Raw genomic sequence first — 25,458 nt, 5'->3', positions numbered from 1 at the left:
TAAATCTTTGATTAAATACCTCATCTTTTTAAGCTGTATTTGACAATAACATTTTAAATTTAATTGAGAGCAAAACTTTAAACTTATAATAACTTCTATTTGTTAATGGAACTCAACTTGTGTGTGTGTGTGTGTGTGTGAATTTAAAGATCAAAATAAAAAAATTTAGATTTAATAAACAATTCTAATTTTAATAAAAATATCAAATGAACATAAATGCACACATTGTCCTGCAAAAATTACTGGTATTTTAAACTTTAATGAAAAATCTTGTAAAATCTGGACAATGAGGAACTTTTTTTTTTTTTTTTTTTTTGCTACTTTTTAACAGTTGAATTTGCTCTCTGTCGATTACACTTATGAGTTTCTCTGAATTCTGATTTCCAAATAATTATCTGCTTTTGTGTGGGAAAGGATTAAATCTTATATTGGGATCAGTGTGATTTTGGAATTTCAATCTGGAATTCAATTCAAAAGCTTTGCTTCTCCTATTGCTATTCATCTTTACTTCTGATAATACACAAGGATGATTCAAATGGCCCAGATAAAATACTTATGTTTTTAAATACAAGAGGTTAAGCATCCAGTAAAAAATGCAAATACACAGTTCACAAAATTATTTGCAAAAACACAAAGAATCTTTTGCTCGCGCGTATAAGATGAGCTAGAAATTTGAAACTGTGAAAAATGATTAATAACCTCATCTTATATGCAAGTAAATACAGTGTATATGTATATATATACCGGAATACATACATTTTGAAAAATATTAAAACATTTTTAACTTAATACCAGTAATTTGTTTTAAAGTTAATTTTATTTGAAGATTTATCTGAAAATTTTTCAGCATTTTATTTTAATTATATTTAAGATTTTCATTGTTTCAGTTACTTTTATTGAAAGCAAAACATAGCAAAAATATTTCAATGTTATAGTGACTAAAAATGTAAACACTGAAATACTAAAGTAAGAATTTGTAAATTTTTTAGTTAATAAACTATTGTTGCCTGGGGTTTTTTCTGTCTATTATTGTACAGTACAGCATAATTTGAAAATCTGGTGTTCTTTAAAAGTACAGAAAGTAATTTATTTATGAAGGTCTTCGTTATGGTTTGATGCTTGTATTTAAGATTTTATTTTCTTTATTTTTTTCTTTTTCAGCATTAGGTGGTGTCATTTAGAAATGCAAGTGCTGCCATCATTTGTGCCAAATTTTTATATTAATTAGTAAAAGAGAACAGTAAAGTAGAATATTTATCTCTGTTTTGGCTGTGTGTCACAGAAATTTGGCATTTACAATTACCCCATACTAAATGCAGAGAAAGGGATAATTGTAAATGGTACTTGTAATATAAATCTGAAAGTGTTATATATTGACAATAAGAATTAGGTCTATTTAACTATGAGCACTTGATGTAGGCTTGTATTTATTTCAAAATGTCTCAAATATATGTAAAGAAGAAATCTCTTATAAATTTAGTATTTTTTTTTGTACTTAAAATCTAGTCTGCTATTTTTTTATTTTGTTAGGTGTGAAAGTACGGTACAATAATTATTGGTCTTTATAAAGTTTATTTTTAGTTTTATCTGCATAATATTAATCTAATAATATGGAATTTTGCTTCTTAGACAGGTCAAGCCTGGAACATTGCTTGTAGACAGTAGTACAATTGACCCTGCTGTATCTCAAGAAATTGGAACTTTAGTAGAAAATAAAAGTGCTGTGTTTTTAGATGCTCCAGTATCAGGAGGTAACATTTTTTAAATTATTAAAATTTTCTATAGAAAATAAGTTATATATTGAGCTTCAACTGGATTGTTGTAAATACTTAAAGACAAAAAACCTATTCCAGCAACAATTTTTTAATTTTATCTAATGCTTTCAACTATCTTTGTATCCATCGTCAGGATTGAACACTTTGAATAAAATTCTTTAATGTTTAAATATTTTAATGTTAAAGAATTTTATTCAAAGTGTTCAATCCTGACGATGGCTACAAAGATAGTCGAAAGCATTAGATAAAATTAAAAAATTGTTGCTGGAATAGGTTTTTTGTCTTTTAAGAAAATAAATTAATTAAATGAATTCTTCATTGTAAAAATATCCAGCTTCCGTGATAAAATGACTGATTTTATGCATATTATTTATATAAAATTTGGAATTATCAGTCAGTTGATTAAACATAAAATGTTAAAATTACTTTACAAGTTATTGCATAGATAATTTTATTAATAAAATGTTAATTTTTATTAAATACATTTTTTTATTTGTGTAATATTGAAATTAACAACCATGATGCAATGTTTAGGTAAAATTAAACTAGTCACAAACAGATATTGATTTTAAATAATAAAAATTTTTACTAAGTAGAACCAATTTTTTAATTTATTGAATGACTTTTTAAAAGGTTATCTTTAAGTTCTTTTAATGTTGTTTAAATTTTTTTGTATATATTATTTAAAACATTACAAAATATCAAACTTCCTTTAAATAATTTCGAAAGAATATGTGAGCCCGTGGATCTTTACAGGGCTCTTAAAATCAAAAATTAATGTTAATTGTTTTCAAAATGTAAACATCTTCATTAGAAAAAAACGGAGAGGTAGAAATTACATCAGAGGTCACCGGTTGTAAAAACAAGTCAGTGGGAAAGTTGACACTTAGCAGTAAAAAATGCTGTGTCAGCATCAGCATTTGACAATCATGTGACAACTTTCCCACAACAATAGTATAAAAGTGCAAGCTACCGGAAGCTTGGGGCAATTTGTCATAGGAAGTTATAATTGGTGATAGTGCCACCTCATATAGCAGACCTGATCCAGCAAAAAGGGAGAAGACACCAGTAGGAAGATACCGAGGATTCTTACCTCTTCCATTGGTGAACATCCTCGGTTGGAAGATACCGAGGATGTTTGCCATATTGGCTGTCCGTTATGCCCGAGAGGTATTTAGGAGCTATTAGAACTTGAAAAAACTCTCTCTTGAACTAGAGATTAGGCAAGTGACATAGTTTTGAGATTAGTTGCCCATTTTGTATAAATAGTATAGCATCACTGCATTTAATCTTAGCATTTATATAGTCTTCTGTAATCTAGAGTTAGTTAATCAATAAATGCTTTGTTATTAATTGTTAAACCTGTCTCCTGTCTTTGAAAGGATGCCTGCCGACTTGCTCACCCTCTCGCCATCTATAGAAAGCTATCTAAAAGACAAAGTGGGCGAGTTTTACCAACTCGACGTGTAAGAGGCAATTAGGATCTCACAAATGTATAACAGAATTCTGCTATCTAAATTCAGTTGATTTCATCACACATGTGTACACACTTAAACTTCCAGTTTTTAAATAGTTCTAACACACGTGAATTTTTTATTTGAATTTGGATGATAGAATGCAATTATTGATGTTTTTTTAAAAGTATTTATAGGAAGTTTGATACTTTGTGCTGTTTTTAATATTTAATTATTTTTATTTTGCATAGTTATGTTAAAAGAACCTGAAGATGGTTTTTCAAAAAAGCTCCAAATTACTCATTAAATTAAAAATTGGCACTGGTTAATTAAGGTTTCTGCTGTTTAAAATAAAGTAATAATGTACAGCCAAATTACAGACATAATAAAAACATAGTAATATAAAGTGGCATACACAATATAGCAGAAAAGCAAAATATTTGTGTTGATAAATTGAGTAAGAAATTGACTTATATGTATATACAGGTAACCCGGTTATAACGGGGCACTTCTGTAGCACAGATTCATTCTAATACAGTTCGAGAATTGGGTAAAACCCTCGTATAACATGAAATGTAATAAATTTTCACATACTTAAGTACTAATAGTTCACGAAAATTATTATTTTCGTGAACTATTAGTACTTAAGTATGTAAAGTTTCTTTTCCACCTCCTGTCGATATACACAATCCTTCTCAAAACTTGTTTCAGTGTTGCCAGATCTTGACGCTTCTGATTTTGTGTTGCCAGATGTTTTTCCTTATTCCATATTGCTTTATTTTTCATAAGTGCTTAGCACCATATAAGGAAATTTATAAAGATCTTTTAACTAAAAGCAAGCAATCTAAAATAACATATTTTTTGCAAAATGTAGAGTATGGATCTGAAGATAATGCAGAAAAGGCTCAGAGGATAAGAATATCTTGCCAAAAAGAAAACTCCCTCGGTTAATAGTGCTTAGTGATGACGAAGAAAACATTGTTTAATTTATATTAATATGTATCGTTTAAGAAAATTTTAATAAAGATATATATCTTAATTATGAAAATATAATAGCACGTTTTTTTAATTTTTGGAACCTAACCCTCCTTTTCGTACTAGTTCTTTGTTTCGTATAACACAGATTCGCATAACATGGAAATTTTTTGTAACATAACTCCCATGTTATATGGGGGTTACCTGTATGTATATTCAAATTCAAATTCTTTGTTTGTTATTTTCAGGAGTAATTGCAGCTAAAGATGGTACATTAACATTTATGGTAGGAGGTAAAAAAACTGAATATCAAGCTGCGAGAGAATTATTGTTATGTATGGGAAAAAATGTTATACATTGTGGTGATATTGGAACAGGTCAAGCAGCTAAGATTTGTAACAATATGGCCTTAGCAATATCTATGATTGGTACAGCAGAATCAATGAATTTAGGAATAAGGTAATTGGTTTTTATTTTCTTATTAAAATATGAAAAATTAAAATACGTATACTCATGTATGAATGAAACAGAAAATAATTTTTAAATATTCTAAGATTATTTTATTAATTTAAATAAACATTAACCTAAAAAAATTATAACAATAGTAATTCAGAATGCAGTTTCCTGTTTACATTCAACTAGAATATCATCCAAACTTATGACCAATATAATTTATTATTATTTGAATTGTAATTATTAATATACATTAATATTTTTAAATAATGAAAAATCATAATATAAAATCTCTAAAATTGCACACCTAATTATATAAAATGCAACAGCATGCAGGTTTGACACACTTATACAATGCAAATATTTGTATCTTATTCATTATAAATTTGCACACTATATTTTAATATGTTGTCTTTATATTTATTTATTTATTTATCAATCTATTTTTTTTTACTGATGTCTGGTGCCTTTAAATCTAATAGTTTTTTGTACTAAAAAAAATAAATGAACTGATTGACTAGTAAAATAAATGCAGTTAAGAATTTCCTATGGTAGGCAATCTTTAAATAGTAGTATAAGAATATTTTTAATTTATAGGTAAATTTGCGATCATTGTCTTTTTGGTACTGGTGAATTATGTGACTATTGGATCACATAAAACATTCTTAACAACATGACATGATATGTTGAATACAGATGGAACTGAGTGAGTGAATTTAAGTTGTAACTTGCTATATCATACCAATATGTGGCAAGAAGATACTTTGGCATTTAGCTAACCATGCAGTGCAAAAAAACCAAAATCAGACATTACTTTGCAATTTTTTTACAAAAATGTATGTAACTTTTAAAAAGCATGAAATTATTACTGCATAAACAATAATAGTAAAAATAATTTATTATTAGAAACTCATTTATTTAAATTTAATTATTTAATAAATTGAAAAATTTATACTTAGAATATCCAATATAAATGATTCAACCAAAAATTGTTTTATGTGAATCAGTTTATTCTTTAGAAGCTCATTTCTGTTTTGCTTAAATTTTATTTATATGATTTTTACAATGTGTTTTGTAAAAATTATATGCTGTTAAGTTTTACAGAAACATCCTCCCTTCTTTAAAGTGCTTAGTCATTCAAACATGATACATTTCAAAGTAATTTATAACCTAAGAATATGAAATATAATTATTACTTTTCAAAATAAGCTTACTTTTAGAAATATAAAATAAAAACAATCACAAAGTTACTCTCAATTGCTCTTCTGCCTCATTTGTTTTAGTAATTAAAATATAAAATATTTTTGATAATCTTGAAGATGGTGCAAATGTGATTTCTATTAAAACCAAGTACTTTTGTTAAGTGTTATTTTTAATATCTACAGGAGAAAAACAAAATAGTATTTGGATACAGAAAAAACTACTTTTAGTTTTGGTATATATATACATTAATTATTGTTTTTTCCCATTTTAAATTAAAAGAACAAAATAGCTAAAACAAATGCTTTAAATAAGCATTTATTTTAATTCTGATTAAATACTAATATATACTTTAACATATATTGATTTATATTATATTTTAAATGTTTCAGATTAAACAACAAAAGTAATTACTTTGCTAATGTAAAAAATAAAGCATTGATAACAAATAATTAATTTTTAATCAGTACTTTATAATTTTTATATCTGTTTCTTAATTTAATTTTTTCTGGATAGCAAAAGCAATTACTTTTGTTGATGACAGATATGTGAGGAAGTTTTAAATAAATGTCTTTTAAATGAAAGTAAATTTAACTAATTAAATTTCTTTGTTATATGATAACACAGACTTCAGATCAGTCTTCAGATCTTTACATCATAAAACTTTATCCTGTTTTGTCATTTGGTTGTTCAAAATAGAATATGATTCAGATATAACTTCATTTTGAATGGTCAAAGTGGCAAAATGAAGTTTGACATAATGATCTGTTCTATAATCTATGACATAATGATGGTAAAGCATAGAAGTTTCTAACATGTTTATCAGTAGTTCTTAATTGATCTCTACATGGTAAGTTAGATATATTATTAGTTTTTAAATATAAATATGGAGTCAATATATATATCAGCCTTTAATTTTGATATATTAGAGAGGTTGAGGCGCACGTATTTAGCCCAAAACGTGTACGGCTAACGGGTGAGCGCCGCCATCTGGCAGTTCTGGACCGTCGATGATGGTGTTTGCTACGTGTAGCTAGGTGAGTACACGATCGGTTTAAACGTCTTCATTTTTTTGTGTTTGGGGTCAAAATTATGATTTATTTTATTAAAATAACGATTATTTAAGCATTTATGAATAACATTGTAAAGAAACAGATGATTTTAATCCAAAAATTATTTAATTATTTACAAACAACAATTAACACCTCAATACTACTTCCAGCAGTCAAAATATTTTAATAATCTAACGTTTTCGGCCGTTTTTTAGAGGCCCTCTTCAGGATGAAACATTACAAAACAGTTCTATCTTTTGAAGGATTCTAATAATCGAATACAGCTGTGTTCCGAACTTTTAAATATTTAAACGTTTTTTTGTCTGATTATATTTAAACGTTAATTTTTTGTCTGATTTAATTATTTAATATTTTTAATGTAATGTGAAGTGATCACGGAAACTCAAAGGCTGTGTTCACTTTTTTTTTTTTTTTTCCCACATTAAGCATTTAATTAAAATTATATTTGTAGTCTAGTGATGAGGTATTAGTATTGTTGGATCAGTATGATAGAGATGAAGAAGCCGTTTTATTATATCATATCACTAAAGATCTACCTGTGACAAAAGCAAGAATAAATTTAAATAAAATGACTGATTCTGATTGCTTGTTTTCTTTTCGGTAAGTGATATATTTATAAATTAAAGTAAATACTTAAAAAAAAAGAATAATACTTATAAAATTTTTAATATTTACGTATTTTTAAGAGACGATTTGTTTCATCTGCATTCTGCTTTACGCTTTCCATCTGTAATCATTTGTGAAAATGGATCACGTTCACTTGGAATTGATGCATTATGTATTTTATTACGAAGATTAGTTTATCCTAATAGACTTGATGATATTTCTGTTTTGTTGGGGAGATCAAAAAATGAACTTTCACGATTTGTGCATGAAACAGTAAATATCATATACAATAGCCATTCCAAATTGTTATTGAATATCAACGAGATAAAACTAACAAGAGAAAAATTAAATTTATTTAGCCAAGTAATAACAGCAAAAGGTGCTCCTTTGACAAATTGTTGGGGGTTCATAGATGGAACGGCACGTCCTATTTGTCGACCAAAAACACATCAAAGGGTGGTATTCAGTGGCCATAAACGTATAAATTGTTTGAAATTTCAATCAGTGGTTACACCCGATGGTATGATTGCTAATTTATTTGGACCAATAGAAGGAAGACGTCACGACAGTGGAATGTTAAGAGAATCTAATTTGTTAGAGCATTTGGCTGCGATTCCTTGTTCTGAGAACGGGACCCAATTTGTTTTATATGGAGATTCTGGTTATCCTTTGCGTCAACACCTCATTACACCATTCCGAGGTGCTAGCTTAACACCCGAGCAACAAGTATTTAATTCCAGGATGAGTTCAGTAAGAGAGTGTGTGGAATGGGTATTTGGGAAAATAATTCAGATATTTGCTTTTCTAGATTTAAAAAAAAAAATTGAAATTGTATCTTCAGTCTATTGATAAACTGTATATTGTTGGTGCACTACTTACAAACTGTCACACATGCTTATACAGTAGTGCAACATCAGATTATTTTAATTGTTTACCCCCAAATTGGACAAATAGTTAGAATGTAACCAATAAATAAATAAAGAATTTTTTCAATTTTATAAAAATTTTATTCAATTTTTATCCAAAGTTTTCAAAAGTATTTCTAATAATGCTTCTCTTTCTTTTCTCTCTAAATCAAATTTTTCTAAAAACACTCTTCTTTCTTCTCTATCTTGGTTCAGTCTTGCTTCTGAAAAGAAAACTATGATAAGCGATTTTATGAACACAGCTATAAAAATGTTATCGACACTTTACATCACTTGCTAAAAAATTGAATAATTAAAAATTTCTGAATTAAAATCGTCTGTTTCTTCACAATGCTATTCGTAAATGCTTAAATAATTGTTATCTTAATAAAATAGGTCATAATTTTAACCCCAAAAAGAAAAAAAATGAAGAAGTTTAATTGATCTTGTACTCACCATTCTACACAAAGCGAATGCCGTTATCGATTATGTAGAATTGCCAGATGGCGGCGCTTGGACCGTCAGCCGTACACATTTTGTGCTGATATGTGTACCTCAACCTCTCTATTTTATACTTCTAAAAATAGGGTTGGTTCTGCAGTCTGTTACCGAAGTATAAGAACACCATAAATTTTGCTTTTTAAAAATTTAATTTGAAACTATTACTGGAAATATTAATTATTTTTTATCATTACTTTAATTATTTTATCAGGTTTTTTACATTTCATAAAGCAGCATAAATTTTTTTCACAAATATCCATTTTTTATATATTCAACATATATCATGTTTAACATCCAAGAATGAGATAGAAGTTTTGAAGCTTATAAATTAAAAAGATGTTAGCAAGGCAAGCTGCTGCTGAAATACCAATAGATGTATCTCATGCAACTCTTTGGAGAACTTTAAAAAACTATGACAATGTAAAATATTTAAAAATGAAGTTGAAACTACCTTTAACTGCTAAACACATATCAATGAATTTAAATTGGGCTAAAGACAAGATAGGATGGACTGAAGAATGGCAAGAAATAATGTTTAATGATGAGAAGTTTAATTTATATGGCCCTGATGGGTTTTCATATTATTGGCCGATTTAAGAAGAGAAAGCAGATTTAAAATAAGCCATGGGTCTATAATGATTTGGGATAGATTTGGAGGTAAATAGGATGGATTGGAAGGTAAAACTAATTTAGTATTTGTTGACAAAAATATGATCACATTTGGTGGTTTAATTGGAGGTCATAAATGGTAGTTTTAACAAGATAATGCTCCCATTCATGTCCTAATGTCAACAAAAAATTTCTTTAAAAAAGAAAATGTTGATGTAATATTAACTGGCCTTCATGTAGTCCAGATTTAAATCCAATTGAAAATTTATGGGGGATTTTAGCAGGAATTGTTTATCAAAATGGGAAACAATATGAAACTGTAAATCAATTGAAAATTGCAATAATGGATACATGAGATGAAATTAAGAATGAACAATTAAAAAAGTAATAAACTCCATGCCTAAAAAAAGTTCTTTAAGTTTGTAGCCAAAGGGGGTGAAACCAAATATTAAGTGTTTAAAATATATTTAAAACTTTTATGTAATTTTAAAAAGTGTACCTATACTTTGCTAACAAGTATAAAGTGATAACTTTTAATATATTATCATTAAAAGATAAAGAGCTTGAAAATTATATTTTTGTAATTGTCTCAAAACATATCAAACTGTTTTCTAATAAAAAAATTAAATAAATTTTGAAAAATCACAAAATTTGTGGTATACTTTTGTAACAGACTGTATATCTGGGAGGCAAGATGGCATTCACGTACCTTGTCATAATACTGTAGAAGTAAAGTTGTTCTTTCCCGGCATCTTCTACCGTCGACGGTGTTATACGTCCGTAAATTTTCAGATATACTTTTCCTAGCACCTTTTGGATTTTCATACACATAGGGATTTACAGCCACTACTTCTCTCAACAGAAGTATGTCGTGATAACAAGAAAAACGCATTTGAACTTTCCTAATGTTTCTCGGAGGAAACACAACACTAATTATAGTAAAAAAAAAATTATTATTTAGTGTTATTAAACATCATATAAATACTTTTAAATAGTTTAATTTGTTTATTTACCTTTCCTGGTAACCCTCCGTGCAAAATGCTTCCGCCATTTTTTTCAACTTATTTCCCGTGAGTCAATGCGCGATGTTCACTGAGTCATGTGATGTTATGAACGGGTTCCTCAACGATTTTTACTTGGACTTGAAACATGTAACGTGTACTTCTGCTACCCGTACATGTTTAATGTTTGAACTTGTGCCTCAACCTCTCTATTAACTAAATTCCTGCAGCTAATTATAAATTTATTCACAAAGCAGAAAATTTCTATCATCTATTAAGAATTTGATTATTGTGTGAGATATCCTAATTAATAATTTATTTAATATGGTCGTGAAAATAATTTCATTGATAATTAATGTGTAAAACTTTTTGATTTATGTATTTTTATATATATATAATAATTTAATAAGAATAAAACTTTATCTTTAAGAATACTTTGGATTTTTCTAAAAGTTATGATTATTTATAGATATTTCAAAATCATGTTATTACATCTGTATTACAAATGTGATAATAAATGTTTAAAACCATATTACAAATACAGGGTGTTTTTTTTTAAACTGATGGTACTTAGAGACATCTGTAGAGCAATCTAACAGCCGGATTGTCACCAAATTTGGGATAGTGACTAAGGACGACATGGGAAAGAGATTCCGTGAAGAAAAAAATAGTACCACCTAAATTCGCTGTTGTAGCGAAACAGCTAAGAATTTGCATAAAACCCAGCTGCAATTAACAAACATACAAATGAATCAGACAGAGGTTTCAGTGCAATAACGAAAGTTTAATTAATCAGCAAATAACCTTTTCCCTTCTTCAATGTGACCACCGTCCTGCTGGACAACACATTGCATCCTGAACACTGTTCTCTATGGCTGAACATAACATGTCTTCAAGAATGTTCATTACAGTTCGAGAAATGTTGTCCTTCAAGGTCATCAAGTTGGGGACATCACCAAGATAGACCTTGGACTTTAAGTAACCCCACAGGAAAAAGTCACATGGGGTTAGATCTGGGGGTTAGAACCTTCAACGAGTCAGTCGCAAAATCACTAACTGTCTGTGCAGACACCGGTTTCTGCCCTCTACCAGGACAAACTGCTAAGGATCCTGTCTCTTCAAATTTCTTTATCAAAGTCTTTCAATGCATTAATTGATAGAGGACCTCTGCACAGGTTGTTACAGGTTCTAGACTCACAAAGAGCGCTCGATTGATTAAGATAATAAAGTTTCACAAGCAACACATGCTGAGATAATGAAAGATGCATGTTGAACTCTGCTGACGAACAGAATGCATTTCGGACTTTTGTCCTTGTCTTTTAAGTTCAAATTAGGTGGCACTGCTGTTGACCATGTCATTGTGAATTTGGATTTTGAAGTGTTACCAGCATGTTATGCAAATTCTTAGCTGTTTCACTACAGTAGTGCCAAATCCACTTCTACCGGCAAATTTTTTTTTCTTCGCGGAATCTCTTTCCCATGTCGTCCTTAGTCACTATCTCAAATTTGGTGACAATCCGGCTGTTAGCTTGCTCTACAGATGTCTCTGAGTACCGTCAGTTTTAAAAAAACACCCTGTATTTAAAAAGCTTTTTACATCCAGGTTTTGGATTAAGTGCTATTTTGATGTGTGTCTATGTTGATGGATTGAAGATTATAAGAAGCATTAAAATCTAACAATAAAATTTTTCTATCAATACTTACTTTAATCTCATAAAATAAGCATGTTAGTATTGATAATAATATGGGGCCTGAAATTCATGAAGTTATTGTTAAATAAGAAATATTTTGAATTTTTCAAAAAAAGTTTCTACTACTACTAGAGCTTTGTTAACACAATATTGCCATATTTATTGAGTATGACAATAACATTTTCTTCGACTCCTGAGATCACTATTATTATATGAGTTGAAGCTTCTTTCAGCTTTAAGTCATATAATCAATTTTCTTACTGTTGTTAAAATTAGGAAGGAATTAGAAATTTGTAAGTAATATAATAATTAACCCTTTGGTGGGCATGCCTTTTAGAGTTTCATGAGAGGGCATGTTATGGCTATTACACTGCACGTGTAATATGATTTCATATCCTCCAATATTTAATATATATTTTGAAAATAAAAATAATATAACAAAGGAAATTATTCTTAGAAGATTTTATTGAACAAATGCAGTTAAAAATTGATAACTCCACTTCCATCTGTTGCTCATCTTCAGACATGGCACATTTAGTGATTACATGACTGTATCTTGCAGACATTTTTACCACATTCTTGAATAGATGAATTTAGTACTATTATTTTTATCTTCAATAAAAGAAGTTATCTGTTTAATTAACCAATTGTTTGCAGTCACCATCCTGATTATCTTCTGTAATAGGGGTTGCAAACCAGGGTCCAGATTAAGATTTTAGAGGGTTTAGATTGTGGGAACACATCTATATGTTAATCTATCTATAACATCCTCAGAAACAGAAAGGACGACACTGACATGCTTAGGGTACCAGGAGTTTATAAGATTCCATTGAGAGACAATAGATTGGAATGCAATCTTGAGTACATCAGCACCACCATGTGATCATTCAAAGTAAGGCTTGTGGAACACAAATATGATATCAATAACACTGCCATAGCCAGGTAGCCACAGACAACGACTTTCAAGCCTATCTAGACAAAGCTTCAATTATATGACGATCTAAGCATAATGACCAAATCAAGACACTGGAAGCTCTCGAGATATTTAAATCAGAAAAGAGAAACCATTGCATTAATTTCAAGGAAGAAAGGCAATTATCATATGCGTGGAAATCTTTATACCTAGAGGAACAGTCAATTTAAAACTTATTTTAAAAATTTAAAAGATTCTTATTAGTAGTTTTTCAAATAATCTTAAGAACGTTCTATTTCCGCATTCCATTTGAAAACATTTTAACCTGAAGATCTCCTGTGCAGATCAAAAATGTTTGTTTGCATTAAAATATCCTGGAATTTTTTAAGGTTCAGAGATGTGCTGCTTTTTAATGAAAATAATTAAAAGTATTTCTCCCTTTACTATAAATGAATTTATTTTTAATGCAGAATAGAGAAATAAGATTCTTGCTCTGTAGAAGTTAATGTTTTATACATAATTTAAAGTCAATATTTTGTTTCTACAATTAGTATATTTACTTTACATATAATGTGTTAATGTCACTATCAGTGATTGTATTTTCTTTTATATAAAAATTAAGCAGTTAATGATATCAGAATTTAACAAGCAAAAGAATTTTCATCTATGATTCTTATATATTACCATCTTTCATTTTTCAAAGTGTATTATATTAAACTTCTTTCAAATATAACGTTTTGAATTCATCTAATCAATATTTTAAAATTAAAAAAAAAATTTTTTTAAATAAATAAAAATATTCCATTTTAATTTATATATAATTATATTTTAGGCTTGGATTGGAAGCAAAGCTTTTAGCACAAATAATTAATTCTAGTTCTGGTAGATGTTGGTCTAGTGAAGTATATAACCCTGTCCCTGGAGTAATAGAAACAGTTCCTTCTAGTAATAATTATGAAGGAGGCTTTAGTACATCACTTATGACAAAGGTAAGCAAATTTTTTAAAAATTTAGAAAGAAAACAAAATTTATATAATGTATACAACTTTCATTTGTGTACATAATAAACTTAATGCTGTTTAATGTTTTATGTTTCAAGTAATAATAATAATTTATAAACAAAATAGTTAAATATTGATAATATTGTGTATCAGAGAATGTGTCAAATAGATAACATAAATCAGGGTATATCAAACCTTGCAGATTTATAGAATAAATGAAATAAAATAGTAGTACAGTAGAGTTCCACAAACTCCACTTAATGTTGACTGAGAAGATAAGTTTTATAGGTAGTGATGATGTTAGTCTAAATAGCTGAATTTTCATGAAGATATTATATGTTCAAATTTATATACCTACATACCAATATTGACTATTAATACTTGTACTTAAATTTTAATTAAAAAACTATTGGCTCTTCAGTGGCTATATTTGAGTTAATGACATTTGCATCGTGGCAGTGCACTCTGGGAAAGGGGTTATATTTTTTGTTAACACCAGGAATCAATGCCATTGTTGAGTATTGCCAGTGAAGAATGATAACTTATTTGATCCTACTGTTAATCGAATTTTTACCTCTAACTTATGTGTGTGTGTTTTTTTTTTTTTTTTTTTTTTGTTGTGAAGACATAATGAGTTTTATGGAATGTTTCATTGTTGAGTCAAATTTCTGGGACTGTACTGTAATTGATAATTTTTAAAATTATTATTGGGCACATTGCCTGGTAAAGTGGCTTTAATACAGCTAGATAAGCAAGTCAATGACATAGCTTGTTGTATTTGATATGGACTATATATGAAAAGAATATTCATCACAAATAGCATGTTGTGATAAATATTTTTTTCATAAGATATAATTTAATTAAAATGTCAAGTTATCCTGATTATTTTTGCATATAAAATGTGACATCTTTTGTTAATGAGATATTGTACAGCATATATATAAATACTTGATTTACACATAATATCTGATGTGTTAAAAAATGTTAGGGAAAAATTATTATGGAACATTGTAAAAAAAACTGTAGATAGAATGCACAACAAGATGTCTAACAGGGTTGCCTGTGGTAATTGTAAATTCTCTCTAACATTGTTTAGCACAATTTGAAAATCTGGTGCAGACTCTTTAAAAGTACAGGAGGTTTATTTATGAAGGTTGTCTTTATAGTTCTATGCTTATATTTAAGACTTTAGTTTGTTTATTAAAAACAAGATGTCCATTTTATTGGTTTCAGGATTAGGTGTCTACATCTACAAATGCAAGTGCTATCATCATTAGTGAGATTTTGTTCCTCATTTTTCTATTAATTAGTAAAGGCATACACTAAGGTAGAACTTTTTATCTTGCTATATTTTGGCTGTGTACCATAAAAACTGCAAAATTTGGCATTTACAATTACCCACACTAAAAAAAAAGAAGAGGTAATTACAAATGGTACTTACAAGAGGTAGATGGAAAGTAGATAGACAAAAGTAATTCCAGGCCTATTGCATAATTTGCAAATGCACATGCAAATGAAGATTGTTGACTAATGTTGTGACATGTTTTGTCACATAAGGAATAAAAGTTCTGTGCTGCCAATGAAACAACATGGGAAAAAGACATGAGAATGAACTCCTAACCATCATATAGTATCATTCAGTACTATAAAAATACATCAGAATGCAGTAAGAAGAAAACTGATGTCCATTTTATTTTAAGGTATGAGAAAATGAACTTTTTTCTTCATACCTTTGCAAAATGCAGAGACAAGACAATTACAATTCACTTCCTTGTTGTCTCATTTCTCAATCCACTCTGAAATTTGTGAATCAAGTCAGAATTTCTATGAACAGACTTCAACAACTTTCATCAGAAATTGTTGTTCTCAAAGACAAATTTTACATATCATAGTCAAAAAATTGGGGATCAAGAGATATAAGAAGCAAATTGCACTGAAGTATATAAAGGACCATGTGGAAAAAGCAAAAAAGAGGTTGCAGATAAGTTTATGAAAAGAGTCTGAGGAAGCATCTTATTATTGATAAGACTTATTGCCCATTTGACCCTGGAAATATCCAAGGAAAGCAATATTACTATGCTATGAATCCTTAGGATATTGCCAATGACGAAAAATTCTATAAGAAATACCTTATTTGGCAGGCTATGGAGGCCTCTCAGAACATTTCAGACAGTTTTTTTTGTGAAGATATCATCACTGCTCAGGTTTACCTAGAGGAATGTCTGAAAAAATTACTACTTTCCTTCTTTGATAAGCACTATTCCTGGAATGATGACATTTTCTGCCAGATTTAGCTGTGTTGCATTACACAAAATTGTAACTGCTTATACAGAAAGGCATTGAATACATGTCCAAGAAGCTTGGGCATTGAACACTTTTCGGTGAAATGCAAAAAGGAGTATTGCAAACAAAAAGTTCCTGACAAAAATTTCTGGTCCTTCCTCCAGATTTGAGGATTTATCAGCTGAAAAGTTGTGTCCACCTCTGGAAAATCTCTCTTGGACCATGCTTACAAAAATATTTGTTCAATTGCATATCATGGCATCAGTGTCAGCAAATAACTATTACTACTACTTCGCAATAGTTATTAGATGAAGAACAGCTGTAAGAATTGTTCTGTTACAAAAGCATTAAAGTAGGAGATGCAGAACTTAGTCCATTTACTTTCCATCCACCTCTTAAATACAATAAACAAACACCTTTTTTTCTATTCCAGCATAACGTTTAATGCTTTAAAAAACGTTTTTGACCGTTTTAAGCGATCTTCTTCAGTTAAAAATTTGAACCATAAAACAAACAAAGTATTTGAAAAAATACAAAAATTCAAAGCGCTTATTTACAACTTAATGCTAAAGCGCATGCCCGTACTCATAAATCGTAAAGATTAAACCAAACTAATTAAAAATAAACCAAAAAATTATATAACAAGTACTATCGCCGCTTATGCGGTTTCTTATTTACAACTTAATGCTAATGCGCATGTTCGTACTCACAAATCTGACAATATTACATATTGAGTCAAGGCTATGAGCTATTAACTATTTAACTATGAGTACTTAATACAAAATTTTATTTATTTTAAAATGTCTCAAATGCACAAAAAGAAGGAATCACTTATAAATTTAACATTGTTTCTATAGTTAAAATAAAAAAAAATAGCTGATTGGATTTTATATTTTGTTCTTTGTTATTTTATCTTGTTAGGTATGAAATACAGGGTGGTTATAAAGTAACTTGACCAACTAATAGTGATCTCAGGAGCATGGAAAGCAAGGCATCTGTTGAATCTTTTGCAGGATAAGTACAGAATGCCATGCATTCAAGATACACAAAAATTGGGGTAGAACACATATCACTGTTATAGTTAACACAACTGTATATCAAAAATTTCCAATACAAACACTGGGAATTCACAATGTCATGAGATTCTGTATGATAAAAAAACAGCATAATACATTGGAACATTGTGTGTGTAGAATGAATAACAACAGAGATATCAGCATTTGAACAATGGAAATAAACAAGCCAATACCTGCAACAGAAGACTGTAAATGCATAACCAAAACAGAAAAGGGAGAATGAACACTTTATCTGAATTCTGTTCAACAGATGCTTTTATATTCTGCAGCTGACATGCGGTAAGTTTCAGCTATGGGTTTGCTGCACAATCTGTGAACCTGTATAAGTCTTCTGTCATGGATATTGGCTTGCTTGCTGATATTTTTCATTCTACACACACATATCTTCTGCTGTTTTCCATCAGGCAAAATCTCATGACATCATGAATTCTTGCTGTTTGTATTGGAAATTGGTGGTGTTTATTGGAAATTTTCAATAATGGTTACATTAACTCAGTGTTTCTCAACCTTTTTTGGCCATGCCAGTTTTTGGCATTGCCCTCCAAAATTTTCAAATTGCTCCCTAGTAGAGCATGCGCCCCACATTGAGAAACACTGCATTAACTATAATTGTGATACCTATTCTATCCTAATTTTGTATATTATGAGCACGTCATCTTATACTTATCCTGCAAAAGTTATAATGGATTCCTTACTTTACTCACTCCAGAGATCGCTGCTAGTTGGTCACTTGACCAACTAGCAGCAATCTGTGACCATCCTGTACATGTGAAAATACAATTAGGATTGTTAAACTATAATTGTACTTTCACATGTACTTTTGATAATTTTTGAGTTAGATTCTGGTCAATAAGTCTTTTGAACCTAGAAATATAGGAAGAAAACAAAATATTAAAAAAGTAGCATGTTGGATTTTAACTAGAAAGAAAAGATTAAATTTATAACTGCTGCAAAATAAAGGAAATTAAATTAAATTTGTTTTTGTCACTTATGTGGTCATATAATTTATGAAATGATACTTTTGTTTTGCTACCTTCAATTGTTTTAGGCCTTATAAACCAAAGCTGTCCATCAAAGCCATTATTTTCTCATTTACATATATACTGTATTTGCAAGATTTGATGTCAATTCAGTATATCTATTGATATCATTCTCTATTCACAGAAATATTAATTATAAAGCTGCAATTTAAATTGATAAAAGATCAATAATGAACGTTTGAATAATAATTGCTAACTATTTACATATACTATTTACTATATACTATGTAATATTGACTTTTAATGCAGGAATTACAGTTTTGTATATGCATTTCAAAATACTGTACATTGCTTAAATCAACAAATGTATGCACACATACATGCATACAGGTAGAACACAAGAAGGATATGCATGCTAGGCAAATTCTTTTGACTTTTTATTTTAATTTATTTATTTCATGCCAAAGCCTTTACTTCATTACATAAGACTACATTAGTATTTTACACAAACAAGAAATTATGAAATTCCATATTTATATAATAACTCTTAGAGACTGATAAAAACAATATTAAAAGTTTGTATTCAAAAATTTTTGAAACTGAAATTATACTTTCTTTTATTAACATTATATTATTATACAATTTTATTTAACATTAATTTGAATACAAAAATATGTAATTTATTACTTTTCACCACCTAGGAATTTACACTTTTTCAAGGATATTATATTGAATTTGCATGATGACTATATGTTAGAATTTTTCTTTTTTACTAGAAATATAAAATAGATTAATTAACAAACCAGTTTATATTTCAAATTTTTTTATTTGATATGATGAGAAATTATAAATTTCATTTATATTGGAAATTTTTGTTTTTAATTTTTCACAAGTTTTAGTGAATTTGAATTGAGTCTATCAATGTATTGTTAAGAAATTGGCAGATACTCCAAAATTGATTAGTGTCAGTTAATTAAATGTGGTGAATGTTTGTTTTTCAAGTTAACAATATTATTAAACAATAATGTTTTAGAAACTGTCACCATCATCAATTAAAACTTTTTCTTTCTGATTCAAACATCACTTCTATCTGTTTGTTGCTATAGTTAGTCTTCTGTTTTATCATAGAAAACAAATATTAATTACTGTTTCTGTTTAATTGGGGAAAACAACCAAAATTTTTTGCTTGTTAAAACATACTGTCTTATAAATATGATAGCATTCTTTTTGATATTTTTTTTCCTTAAACAAAAATTATTGAAAATTCAATTTGATATAAGTTAAGAATTTACTTTAATAACAATGTCTATTTTTGTATGTTTCTTTCAATAGTATTTTTCCCCTACCTATCTAGAATTAAAGGTTTGATGAAATTCTTCTAGTATAAGTTAATACAAATCTATGTATCTCTCTCTCTCTCTCTCTCTCTCTCTCTCTCTCCAGTAATCTTTAATATATGACTGATTTTTTTCTTTAAGCAAACCGATGCATGACTGAAATAATAATAATAAATAAATTATTTTTATTTATGAATGTAATATGGAATGTATTTAATTAAAAAATCTTTGTCATATATAAAAAAAATCTCAATTTTTAAATTTGAGATCTAAAACTTTTTCTTTTATGAAAATACATAACTGATCATCCATTATTGTAATCCAGTTCAGATTTTTAAAATTAAATTAATAATCTATGGATTCAGATTATTATTAATTTAATTATCTGTCTGTAATTACAGCTTCTACTCTACAATCAGAATAACCAACACCTTATTTGTTGCCGAGGGAGTTTATTAAAAAACGAACATTTTCGATCTACTCCATAGATCATCTTCAGGTTGAAACCAACAAATATGGAATAACCATAAAGAATAGAACACGAAATTCAAATTTAAAAAATATTGACAACTAAGCCCAAGGTACCGTAGTTGGATGGAAAGAGGTGGAAATCGTCAGACAAATACTCTCTTCAACTTTAGCAAAGACTGTCGAAAAGATGGAAATATACAGAAGCAAACTTGATGATAGATGTATAAATGCTAGGGGTGCAGAGGGCCTACCCTCAACATGGAAGTTTGCTATTAAAAGACTTACAAGTAGCTTATGAATTGCACCTTGTTTACATTATGAGAACCTTTATAGTTTTTGTTAGCTGTTAGCGGCTTGTACTATTATTTAATTATTGTTGTATGTTATTTATTTTTACACTTTGTATTTTTTATGCTTTAATTATTTTACTTAGTTGCTCAGTTGTTGATAATTTTTGAATTTGATTTTTGTGTTCTATTCTTTGTGGTTATTCCATATTTGTTGGTTTCAACCTGAAGATGATCTATGGAGTAGATNCCTTTGGAGACATCATTAATATAAATAATTTTTATGGCCGTTGAATAAGAAATGTTTCTTTCACAAGAAATGTATAAAATACAATACTGTATTAGACTTACGGTACCTAATTTACATACTGTACAGACGATAGTAAACTCAACTTATCCACCTAAACTCTCCGTAGCGTGGCGCTGGATGGCTGAAAGTAGTTCGGCTGCCCGATGACGTTTTACCGAATAGTAGGAGTTTTTTTTACCATGTTTGTACGGATACCGTCGCAATTTTTTCGCCGTCATATAGGAATCCGAACTATAGGAACCCGTGTTATAGAGGGGTCGACTGTATAAGAAAAATTCACAATTAGCAGATTATGCTAATCATAATTTTTTCTTTGATAAAGCAAATATTATACCTGAAAATATTTTAATAATGATCCATCTTAAGTTACAAAATATGAATCTTTCTAAAAGCAATATTTGAGTCATTTTTAATACAGTGGGTGATCAGTTAACGAACATAATCTGTTCCAAGATTTTGTTCATTATCTGAATTGTTCGTTAACCGATCACCCACTGTATTTTGTTTCATTAATTTTACTAGACTAAAATCATAATATCATCAAATATTTTATCTTTAAAGAAAAATTCTCTCTAAATAACTACTTTAAACAGACTGTAATTTATAATTAGTATTATAATATACATAAGTTCATCACAATAAAATAGTAAATATAGGACATTATATATCATTCTGTTAATGAAAAAACTGAAAGTATATTTTTTAGTTTTTTGAGAAAAAACCCTTAAGAAACTAATTATATATATATAATTAAAGTCTTTAGAGAAAATACATAGTACAGGTGTACCTCACCTTACGTCAGTAATTGGTTCCAGGAGAGGCGACTTAAGTCAAAAAACGATGTAAATCGAATTTACTTGTCACTAGGCTAAACCACAAATAACCATCCCCAGTTCTGTATTTTATTTATAAATGCATTTTTAATAATATATGGTTAATAAGAATCAATTGAAGCTTACAAACAAATAAATTTTAGTTTTTAATGTAGTATAGAAAAAAATAATTAAATTTACGAATTCATGTAGTACGTACAGTACATACTTGTAAATGTACATGTTTACAATTTGGCGATGTTTACAGTACATCGCAGACTCTTTATTTGTGAATGTGGTTTGCTCTAAGACATTATAAAATAAGATGATTTTGTAAGGTTAAATAACGAATACAGTTATTAAAATTATCATAGGACAGTAGAAAATAAACTAATTTGTATTAAATTTACCAATATCGAGTGGTGCTGACAACGGTGCCAAACGGTAGATATTGGAGCTACCGTGGAAAACCCCAATATTGAGCACTTAAAGACCGCTAAATAAGACAACAACACAAACACAGATGTTTTCATGTTTCGTTCCCTAGGATTTATGATGATTATATTAACATATTTTAATATGATTTTATGTGCTTTAACGCTTTTCTAGTGATATTACGACTTCAATATTTGTGGCGGATGGACGTAAAATCGAATAAAATGACTTAAACTTGATTTTTATTTTTCTGTATATTTTTTGACAAACGATGTAACTCAAGGTATACCTGTATAGTAAATATCCAACTCTTTAGGTATATACCATGCCAGAGTTGAGCGATGGCTAGTGAGTGCCATGAGTAGCAGTTTATAGGACAAGGGTGCAGAAGGTGTCCCATTAGACACTAAGTAACTGAGGATAGTTATATCATATTTTAAAATGTCTGGAAGAGATCAGACTGGAGGCTTGGGTAGCNTTACTGTTATGAGATAAAATATAAAGATAAAAAAAAGAGAAACAAGAGAGAAACAGTATACTTTTATGTATAAAGGAGTAAAGTAACATTTACATTAATTAATTTTAATAGGATTTGGGCTTAGCACAGTCAGCTTCGACTAGGACTATAACACCAACACCATTGGGTTCACTGGCTCATCAGATATTTAGATTAATGATCAATAATGGCTATGGTTCAAAAGACTTTTCTTCAGTATTTAAATTTTTGCAGGAAGGAAACTAAATGTGAAGTAATTATTTAATATTTGTTTTAATATGGAAAAATTTTCTAAATCTAAATACATTCTCATTCACAGTATGCTTTGTAGATCTATAAATGAATTCTGACGATGATAAACTTTTTGATTTTTACTTAATTGATATAAATAAATGTTTTGCACAGAATAATTGGTACAAGAAAATATTTTTATATAGCATTATATTAGATTTGTGAATTAAATATGGTTATATTAACACAGATTTGTAAAAACAATGATTTATATTAATACCTAATATGTAGTTATTCACTGAGATAAGTCTTCCACAAGTAATAATTTCTGATTGTTTAATGACCAATCATTATTTTATTTATAATTTGTGATTTGATATATTTCATTTTGATTTTATAATTATGAATACAAAACTTTATATGAATTACTATATTTAATTATAACATACCATTATTCATTTCTCAATTTATTTAAACTTTTATATTGTCTATAATTTTTATTTCAAGATATTTGATAAAAAATTTGTAATATTTTCCAATCCTAATATGTGTAAGTAAAAAGTTATAATTTGAAATGCATGCCTCATGATTATTATTGTTACCATGTTTGATTTTTAAGATAAATGTTTTGTTAAACATTTTATGATTCATATATATGAACTTTTAGTTCAATTTGTTGTTAGTAGATAAATGAAGATACCACAATTTGACATATTTGCAGCAATCACATTGTTAGGAAATGCCTGAATTTATAAATTAGCATTTTCTATAATAAAAAATTAAACAACAAATATATAACTGATATTTAATGGACATTCCCCATTATGTTATTTATAACAGAAATAACATATTAATAACTATATAAAATCTAATTTTACTATTATTTACATTTCAAGATATAATCTAAGATTGTAAACTTTATTAAATAAACAAAAAAGCATTTTTATGGGAAATGTTTTAATGAAACAATTAAAATTGTTATACTAATAAATGATATGAATTTTCAAAAATAGTTTTCAATAAAGATTTAAAATTAGAAAACAAGTTGTCTGTCATTTATTTAACCTTAAAATAGAAAGCTTAAGTTATTTACTAAATTGGATTTTTCTCAATACAGTCAACCCCCCTATAACACGGTAGATATGTTCCATTCTTTATGAATCCATTTTGTACGAGTCCTTGCCAATCACAGCCCGGCACGTATGCACTTTACGGACTATGGTTGTTTGAAAGGTTTTCTTCCATAAAATTAATCAATTCCTAGACTAATTTGACTCAACATTTCCAAAACATGTATATTTTTTTGGGAATAATCCGTATAAACTATGCTATAAACAAAAAATTTAGGATTACTTACCGAGTGTGCACCGTTTGACATCACCATTGCTTCAGCTTGTTTTCATCGCGGAGCAGCACACCAAACGGCGGGTGCAATTTCTGATAAGTTATTTTTCTGCAAAAAATTTGTTGAACTTTGGAGGCATCATTAATATAAATAATTTTTATGGCCGTTGAATAAGAAATGTTTCTTTCACAAGAAATGTATAAAATACAATACTGTATTAGACTTACGGTACCTAATTTACATACTGTACAGACGATAGTAAACTCAACTTATCCACCTAAACTCTCCGTAGCGTGGCGCTGGATGGCTGAAAGTAGTTCGGCTGCCCGATGACGTTTTACCGAATAGTAGGAGTTTTTTTTACCATGTTTGTACGGATACCGTCGCAATTTTTTCGCCGTCATATAGGAATCCGAACTATAGGAACCCGTGTTATAGAGGGGTAGACTGTATAAGAAAAATTCACAATTAGCAGATTATGCTAATCATAATTTTTTCTTTGATAAAGCAAATATTATACCTGAAAATATTTTAATAATGATCCATCTTAAGTTACAAAATATGAATCTTTCTAAAAGCAATATTTGAGTCATTTTTAATACAGTGGGTGATCAGTTAACGAACATAATCTGTTCCAAGATTTTGTTCATTATCTGAATTGTTCGTTAACCGATCACCCACTGTATTTTGTTTCATTAATTTTACTGGACTAAAATCATAATATCATCAAATATTTTATCTTTAAAGAAAAATTCTCTCTAAATAACTACTTTAAACAGACTGTAATTTATAATTAGTATTATAATATACATAAGTTCATCACAATAAAATAGTAAATATAGGACATTATATATCATTCTGTTAATGAAAAAACTGAAAGTATATTTTTTAGTTTTTTGAGAAAAAACCCTTAAGAAACTAATTATATATATATAATTAAAGTCTTTAGAGAAAATACATAGTACAGGTGTACCTCACCTTACGTCAGTAATTGGTTCCAGGAGAGGCGACTTAAGTCAAAAAACGATGTAAATCGAATTTACTTGTCACTAGGCTAAACCACAAATAACCATTCCCAGTTCTGTATTTTATTTATAAATGCATTTTTAATAATATATGGTTAATAAGAATCAATTGAAGCTTACAAACAAATAAATTTTAGTTTTTAATGTAGTATAGAAAAAAATAATTAAATTTACGAATTCATGTAGTACGTACAGTACATACTTGTAAATGTA

At 28.5% G+C, this 25,458-nt stretch overlaps 1 protein-coding gene across 1 annotated transcript in view; it reads left to right on the top strand.

Annotated features, from left to right (window-relative positions):
* LOC111623956 (3-hydroxyisobutyrate dehydrogenase, mitochondrial-like) overlaps positions 1-23,715 on the top strand; it is a 32,317-nt gene extending 8,602 nt beyond the window's left edge. The window contains exons 3-6 of the mRNA XM_023366698.1: positions 1,630-1,751; positions 4,453-4,663; positions 13,989-14,145; positions 22,738-23,715. Of these exons, the coding sequence (XP_023222466.1) occupies positions 1,630-1,751; positions 4,453-4,663; positions 13,989-14,145; positions 22,738-22,890 (643 nt within the window). The 3' untranslated portion in view covers positions 22,891-23,715. The remainder of the gene's footprint in view (positions 1-1,629; positions 1,752-4,452; positions 4,664-13,988; positions 14,146-22,737) is intronic.
* Positions 23,716-25,458: the final 1,743 nt, after the last annotated feature.

The sequence above is a fragment of the Centruroides sculpturatus genome, unplaced genomic scaffold (assembly GCF_000671375.1).
Source record: "Centruroides sculpturatus isolate CEXI.00-Female unplaced genomic scaffold, Cexi_2.0 scaffold401, whole genome shotgun sequence".
NCBI classification, from domain to species: Eukaryota; Metazoa; Arthropoda; class Arachnida; order Scorpiones; family Buthidae; genus Centruroides; species Centruroides sculpturatus.
The sequence above is the reverse complement of the archived record's forward strand: the minus strand, read 5'-3'. Positions and strand labels throughout refer to the sequence as shown.